The 8,252-nt window shown below is 46.8% G+C and overlaps 1 protein-coding gene across 1 annotated transcript in view; it reads left to right on the forward strand.

Moving 5' to 3' along the window:
• Positions 1-7,928, forward strand: part of wnt6b (wingless-type MMTV integration site family, member 6b) — an 81,738-nt gene extending 73,810 nt beyond the window's left edge. Inside the window, exon 4 of the mRNA XM_041201058.1 lies at positions 7,412-7,928. Within this exon, the coding sequence (XP_041056992.1) occupies positions 7,412-7,873 (462 nt within the window). The 3' untranslated portion in view covers positions 7,874-7,928. The remainder of the gene's footprint in view (positions 1-7,411) is intronic.
• The last annotated feature ends 324 nt before the right edge of the window (positions 7,929-8,252 follow it).

An 8,252-nucleotide genomic window follows, 5' to 3' on the forward strand; every position in this document is an offset into this window, starting at 1 on the left:
TAAGAGTAGATAATAAGGAAATGGCGGAAGAAATAAACAAATATTTTGCATCTGCGTTCACCATAGGGGATATAAAAACCATTCCAGTAATAGCTGCAAATCAGGAGGTGAAAGGGAGAAAGGAACTTGGTGAAATAGAAATCACGAGGGAAACAGTACTGAGCAAATTGATGGAGCTGTGGGCTGGCAAGTCTCCAGGTCCCGATAGACTACGTCCTAGGGTCTTAAAGAGGTGGCTAATGATGTAGTTGATGCACTGGTGTTAATTTTCTAAAGTTCACCAGGTTCTGGAAAGTTTCCATCAGATTGGAAAGTAGCAAATATACTCCCTTTATTCAAGAAGGGAGGGAGACAGAAAACAGGAAACTATAGGCCGGTTAGCTTGACATCTGTTATGGGGAAGTTATTAGAATTGATCATTAAGGAGGTTATAGCTGGGCACTTGGAAGAACTCAAGGCAATCGGGGAAAGTCAGCATGGTTTTGTGAAAGGAAAATCATGTTTAACCAATTTATTGGAGTTTTTTGAAGCAGTAGCATGTGCAGTGGATAAAGGGGAGCCTGTAGTGTACTTGGATTTCCAGAAAGCATTTGATAAAGTGCCATATCAAAGATTATTCCAGAAAATAAAAGCACATGGTGTAGTGGGTAATATATTAGCACGGATAGAAGATTGGCTGTTTGGCAGAAAGCAGAGTGTCTGCATAAATGGGTCTTTTTCTGATTGGCAGGATGTGACGAGTGGAGTCCCACAGGGATCTGTGCTGGGGCCTCAACTTTTTACAACTTACATCAATGACTTAGATGAGGAGAGTGAAGACATGGTAGCTAAATTTGCAGGTGACACAAGGAGAGGTAGGAAAGTGTGTTGTGAAGAGGACATGAGGAGGTTGCAGGTAGATATAGAGAGGTTGAGTGAGTGGGCAAAGATCTGGCAAATGGAGTTTAATGTAGGAAAATGTGAAGTTGTTCACTTTGGCAGGAAGAACAAAAAAACAGAATATTATTTAAATAGAGAACGGCTGCATAATTCTTAGATGCTGAGGAATCTAGGTGTTCTAGTACATGAGTCACAAAAGGTGAGTATTGCAGCAAGTAATTAAGAAGGCTAATGGAATGCTATCCTTTATTATGAGAGGGATTGAATATAAAAGTAAGGATGTTATGCTTCAGTTATACAGGGCATTGGTGAGACTGTACCTCGAATACTGTGTGCAGTTTTTGTCTCTTTATTTAAGGAAGGATGTAAATGCATTGGAGGCGGTTCGGGGAAGCTTACTAGATTGATACCTGGAATGAATGGGTTAGACAGATTGGGCTTATTTCTGCTGAAGTTTAGAAGAGTGAGAGGTGATTTGATTGAAGTATACAAGATCCTGAATGGCCTTGACAAGGTGGATGTGGAAAGCATGTTTCCTCTTGTGGGTGAATCCAGAAATTTTAAAGTAAGGGGTCACCCTTTTAGGACAGAGATAAAGAGATTTTTTTTCCTTAGGGGGTTGTGCGACTTTGGAATTATCTGCCTCAGAAAGTGGTGGAGGTGGGGTCATTGAATATTTTTAAGGCAGAGGTAGATAGATTCTTGTTAGGCAAGGGAATCAAAGGTTATCGGGGGGTAGATGGGAAGGTGGAATTCGAAACACAAGATGATCAGCCATAATCTTAATGAATGGTGGAGCAGGCTCGAGGGGCTGAATGGTCTACATCACACGGACTGCAGCGATTCAAGAAGACGGCTCAGCACCACCTACTCAAGGGAAATTAGGGATGGGCAAGTGGTCTCTTCAACATTTCATCTAAAAGGGCACCGTCTCTAACAGCCTCAGTACTACACTGGGAGTGTCAGCCAGGATTTTACACTTACTAGAGTGGGACCTGAACTCTCAACCTCCAAAATCAGAGGCAAGCATCTTTCTGAACTGCAGCCTTTGCTGAAGTTGAAGGGCCTTCATAGCAAGCGAATCAATAATGTAGCATATAGATTATATCATGTAAAATTGGACAAATATTCTGCAATTGATATAACTGACTTGGATGAAGGGACTGAAGTTGAAGTTGCTAAATTTGTTGATGACACAAAGGTAGGTAGGAAAGTAAGTTGTGGAGAGGACATAAGGAGACAACAAGGGGGTATAGATAGGTTAAGGGGGTGGGCAAAGATCTGGCAAATGGAGGGAAAATGTGAAAATGTCCATTTTGACAAGAAGAATAAAAAAGAAGCATATTATCTAAATGGTGAGAGATTGCAGAACTCTGAGATTTAGAGGGATCTGGGTGTCCTAGTGCATGAATCACAAAGGGTTAGTATGCAGGTACAGCAAGTAATTAGGAAAGCTAATAGAATGTTATATTTATTGCAACAGGAATTGAATATAAAAGTAAAGAGGTTATGCTTCAGTTATACAGGGCATTGGTGAGACCACATCTGGAGTACTGTGCACAGTATTGGTCTCCCTATTTTAGGAAGGATGTAAATACATTGGAAGCAGTTCAGAGAACTAGGCTAATACCTGGAATGGGCAGGCTGTCTTATGAGGAAAGGTTGGACAGACTAGACTTGTATCTGCTGGAGTTCAGAAGAGTAAGAGGCAACTTGATTGAGACATATAAGATCCTGAGGGGTCTTGACAGGGTGGATGTGGAAAGGATGTTTCCTCTTGTGGGAGAAACTAGAACTACGGTCACTGTTTAAAAATAAGGGGTCACCCATTTAGGACAGAGATGAGGAGAATTTTTTTCTTTCAGAGGATAGTGAGTCCTTGGAACTCTCTTCATCGAAAGGCAGTGGAAGCAGAGTCTTTGATTATTTTTAAGGCTGAGCTAGATAGATTCTTAATAAGCAAGGGGGTGAAAGGTTAGCCAGTCTGCCTGACGTTGGTAGTGGGGAAAATTCTAGAATCCATTATAAAAGATTTAATAGCTGAGCACTTGGAAAACAGTGGCAGAATCGGACAGAGTCAGCATGGATTTACGAAAGGGAAATCATGCTTGACAAATCTACTGGAATTTTTCAAGGATGTAACTAGCAGAGTTGATGAGGGGGAGCCAGTGGATGTGGTTTATTTGGACTTTCAGAAGGCTTTCGACAAAGTCCCACATAAGAGATTAGCATGTAAAATTAAAGCGCATGGGATTGTGGGTAGTGTATTGAGATGGATAGAAAACTGGTTGGCAGACAGGAAACAAAGAGTAGGAATAAATGGATCTTTTTCCGAATGGCAGGCAGTGACTAGTGGGGTACCGCAGGGATCGGTGCTGGGACCCCAGCTATTCACAATATTTATTGATGATTTAGATGAGGGAATTAAATGTAATATGTCCAGATTTGCAGATGACACAAAGCTGAGTGAGTGGGCAAAAGCATGGCAGATGCAGTATAATGTGGACAAATGTGAGGTTATCTACTTTGGTAGCAAAAACAGGAAGGCAGATTATTATCTGAATGGCTATAAATTGAGTGAGTGGAATGTGCAATGAGACCTGGGTATCCTTGTACACCAGTCACTGAAGGTAAGCATGCAGGTGCAGCAGGTGGTAAAGAAGGCAAATGGTATGTTGACCTTCATAGCGAGAGGATTAGAGTACAGGAACAGGGATGTCTTGCTGCAATTATACAGGGCCTTGGTGAGACCACATCTGGAATATTGTGTGCAGTTTTGGTCTCCTTATCTGAGGAAGGATGTACTTGCTATAGAGGGAGTGCAGCGAAGGTTTACCAGACTGATTCCTGGGATGGTGGGACTGACATATGAGGAGAGATTGAGTAGGTCAGGATTATATTCGCTGGAGTTCAGAAGAATGAGGGGGGATCTCATAGAAACCTATAAAAGTCTAACAGGACTGGACAGGGTAGATGCAGGAAGGATGTTCCTGATAGTGGGGGAGTCCAGAACCAGGGGTCACAGTCTGAGGATATGGGGTAGACCATTTAGGACTGAGATGAGGAGAAATTTCTTCACCCAGAGAATGGTGAGCCTGTGGAATTCGTTACCACAGAAAGTAGTTGAGGCCAAAACATTGTATGTTTTCAAGAAGGAGTTAGATATAGCTCTTGGGGCGAAAGGGATCAAAGGGTATGGGGAGAAAGCAGGAGCAGGCTATTGAGTTGGATGATCAGCCATGATCATAATGAATGGTGGAGCAGGCTCGAAGGGCCGAATGGCCTACTCCTGCTCCTAGTTTCTATGGGCAGGATATTGAGTTCAGCGAGTGCTGTGGGGGGGAGGGGGGGGGGGGGGTTGGTGGGGGGGCACGTAGGGTCCCACTCGCCGACATGTAAAATGATGCAGGATGACTTCGGGCGAAACTCCCGATGTCACCCTGCCTCATTTCAATTTTCAGGTTGGCGGGGGCTCAGCCGAATCAGCTGTGCACCCACCGGCCTGTCAATGATCAACTGATGCCATGTAAAAACTAATTAAGGTCGTTAATGGATCTGCCCGTACACGTTAATGTTGGCTGGTAGGCCGAGAGCCCTGGTGGGCTTCAGAAAAAGCCTCAAACCTCATCCACGGGTGGGATGGGGTTTCATGAGGGTTTTTAAATGTTTAATAAAAGTTTACTTAAAAGTGATGGACATGTCCCAACTCATGTGACAGTGTCACACAAGGGGACATGTCAAGGAAATTTTATTTTTCTATATTTCACAGTTTTGGTTTTGGCGCCGATCTCCCTGAGGCAGCACTTAGCCTCAGGGAGATGATCGCACTCTCGGCTCAGGGAATCCCACCCCCACACCCCCACCCGCACAGGGAGCGCATAGCACTTCCCGGCAGACGTCATGATGGGTGGACCTTAACTGGCCCACCCACGTAAAATGGGGGCACCAATCGGAGGCACGCCCGCTCCTGAACTTCTCCCCCCATTGGGGGGAACATTTTTCCCTATGTTTCTATGTTTCAATGGGTAGGTGGGAATGTGAAGTTGAGGTTAGAATAAGATCAGCCGTGATCTTATTGAACAGCATAGCAGGCTCGAGGGGCTGAGTGGCCTACTTCGGCTCCTGATTCATCTGCTTGTACATCATTTCCTTGATTTAGTTGAGGGGCAGGGTGAAACTTGAATTCTGAGGAGGTGCAGTGGGTTGGGTAGAGTCTGTGGCTGGGGACGGGGATGGATTATGTGGTCTCAGTGCAACGAATGGCCTTCCCACTCTTCTTGCTTCATTTTGCCCCATTTTCTCCAACCCGGTCATGAAGAGGTTGACACTTGCTGGTGTATTGTTCTACAGGCATCAGCACTTCAACCATTCTTAATTCATCAGCTGAAATTAGTGAAAGATGGCAGGATATTCAATTGTGAACTCGAGACAACCCTGCTCTCACCACCCTCCCACCCCCTACCCACCCCCGGCCTGTTCTCCATATTGTTTGTACATCTCAACAAGTATCACTGGATACTCATGATAGTCACTAATAAATTCAACAGAGAAATCAGGAGGATCTTCTTTACCCAGAGAATGGTGAGAACGTGGAACTCACCACCACAGGGATTGCTTGAGGTGCATAACATAGACATTCTAGAGAGGCAACTAGATAAAGGCATGAGGGAGAAAGGAACAGAATGAGACGTTGATAGGCTGAGATGAAGAGGGGAGGAAACATATCACCGTTCTTTCACCGTCACTGAGTCAAAATCCTGGAACCCCCTCCCTAACAGCACTGTGGGTGTACCTACACCGCATGGACTGCAGCAGTTCAAGAAGGCAGCTCACCACCACCTTCTCAAGGGATGGGCACGTGCATTGTCATAGCCTCCAGGGCTATGGGCCAAGCGTTGGAAAATGGGATTGGTGTCGTCGGGTCTTTGCCACGGACACGATGGGCCGAATGGTCTCCTTCTGGGCTGTAAACGTCAATGAGTCCATGTGTCTAGGACATAAACGCTAGCCTGGGTCAGTTGACCCAAATGGCCTGTGCTGTAAATCTTTCATAATTCTCTGGCTTTTATTTTATGTCTTTTTCTTCCCTGAGCTCAGAGGGTGCTGAGTAAGCTTCCCAAACCCTCACAATGAATTGAGACCAGCGCAACCCGGGGTAAGAATCAACCTGATCCAAATGAACCATGGTCACCAGGTGCTTCTTGACAACAGGGGAAGGAGCATTGTATGTCCTCATGTGAACAGGGCCCTCTGCACATCAGGTCTGAACTGGGATTCAGTTGGCAGTTTAGAGGGGACACAGTGTCAGAGTGGCAATGTCATTGAATGAGTAAATAGGAGGCCGAGACTAATGCTTTGGAGATAAGAGCTCAAATCCCATGACAGCAGCTAACAGAATTCAAATTCAATTAATAAATCTGGAATATAAAGCTTGTCTCAGTAAAGGTGTCTATGAAACTATCATCATTTGCTGTAAAAATCCGACTGGTTCATCAATGCCCTTTAGGGAAGGAAATCTGCCATTCTTCCTGATCTGGTCTACATGTGACTCCAGACCCATAGCAATGTGGCTAACTTTTAACTGCCCTCTGAAATGACTAGCAAGCCACTCAGTTCAAAGGATGATCAGGAATGGGCAGCAAATGCTGGCCTTGCCAGGGACACCCGCATCCCATCAATGAAAAGTAAATGTCCTTGGGGTGAGGGAATTGCATCTTTAAAGTTTCTGACCCAGGCAGAGATTCCAATCTCTATTTAAGCCTTAAATAATTGCAGCTTCAACAACACCCAAGAAGCTGGACACCATTCAGGACAAAGCAGCCGCTTGATTGGCACCCCATCCACAAACATCACTCCCTCCAACACCGACGCACATTGGCAGCAGTGTGCGTACCATCGACAAGATGCACTGCAGCAATTCACCAAGGATCCTTCGACAGCCCCTTCCAAACCCACAACCACTAGAAGGCGAAGGGCAGTAGATAGATGGGAACACCACCATTGGAAGTTCCCCTCCAAGTCACTCACCATCTCGACTTGGAAATATATCGCCGTCCCTTCGCTGTCACTGGGTCAAAATCCTGGAACTCCCTCCCGAACAGCACCGTGGGTGTACCTACACCAGATGGACTGCAGTGGCTCAAGAAGGCAGCTCACCACCACCTTCTCAAGGGGCAATTAGGGATGGGCAATAAATGCTGGGCCCAGCCAGTGACACCCACGTCCTATGAATGACTATAAAAAAAAAGCTAGGGGGAAGAAATCAAAAGTCCACTCATTCCTGTTGGTATCTAAAATATGCCTTTCAGTCTGCAAACCCACCTTAATTAAAGTTAGTTAAAACCTCTCGGGCAGCAGATTGATGCATTAATCATGACTTCATTACACTAAGTATGTGGTGAGGTTTCTACTGAAACTGCCTGACAATCCTTTCCCTGTAGCTATTGGAATGAATTCTTCAGTGAGTTTTATCTTGCCAATCTATGTCGTTTTTTTTTTCTCTCCCTCTCTCTCTCTCTCTCTCAAAATATAGGCTGTGAAAAACTACATGAGGACCGAATGCAAATGTCATGGCCTGTCAGGTTCCTGCACACTCAGAACTTGCTGGAAGAAAATGCCCAACCTCCGTGAAGTGGGTGCCAGGCTCTTGGATCGCTTCAACGGCGCCTTCAAGGTGATGGGAGGCAACGACGGGAAGACCCTCATCCCGGTGGGCCAGAACATCAAGCCCCCCGACAGGCACGACCTGGTGTACTCCGCCAACTCTCCCGACTTCTGTCTGCCCAACCGCAAGACGGGTTCGCCCGGTACCCGGGGCAGGAGCTGCAACAGCACGGCGCTGGATGTGAGCGGCTGTGACCTGCTCTGCTGCGGGAGGGGCTTCAGGGACCAGACGGTGGTGGTGGAGGAGAACTGCCTGTGCCGCTTCCACTGGTGCTGCGTGGTGCAGTGCAAGAAGTGCACCGTCCGCAACCAGTTGAGCCTGTGCTTGTGACCGGGCGGTGGGTGGCGAAGGGAATCGGCGGCGAGCGCCTTGGTGGGGCCGGGGAGGGGAGGGGGGTGGGGGGGGGGGGGGGGGGGTGTTGGGGATGGGGGGGGTGGGGGGAGGGGGGATGCGGGGTGGGTCTGGCCGGATGCATCTCTTGGATGCTGGACGCGGCCCTCCCCTCCCCGCCACCCCACCCCGTTACCTCCGAGCGGCCCCAAGCGCTCCGGCCATTTGTCACCCGACACCTCCACATTTGCTACTCCCGAGAACCAGCCGTAAAGCAAACGGACTCTTTCCTTACCCAGCGGAGTGACTCTTGATGACCAGTCATACGGACTTTCATTCCTCACCGGTCCTGCCCTGGTCTCCGACTCCCTTTACAATT

Source organism: Carcharodon carcharias, chromosome 12, assembly GCF_017639515.1.
Source record: "Carcharodon carcharias isolate sCarCar2 chromosome 12, sCarCar2.pri, whole genome shotgun sequence".
In the NCBI taxonomy this organism is placed as follows: domain Eukaryota; kingdom Metazoa; phylum Chordata; class Chondrichthyes; order Lamniformes; family Lamnidae; genus Carcharodon; species Carcharodon carcharias.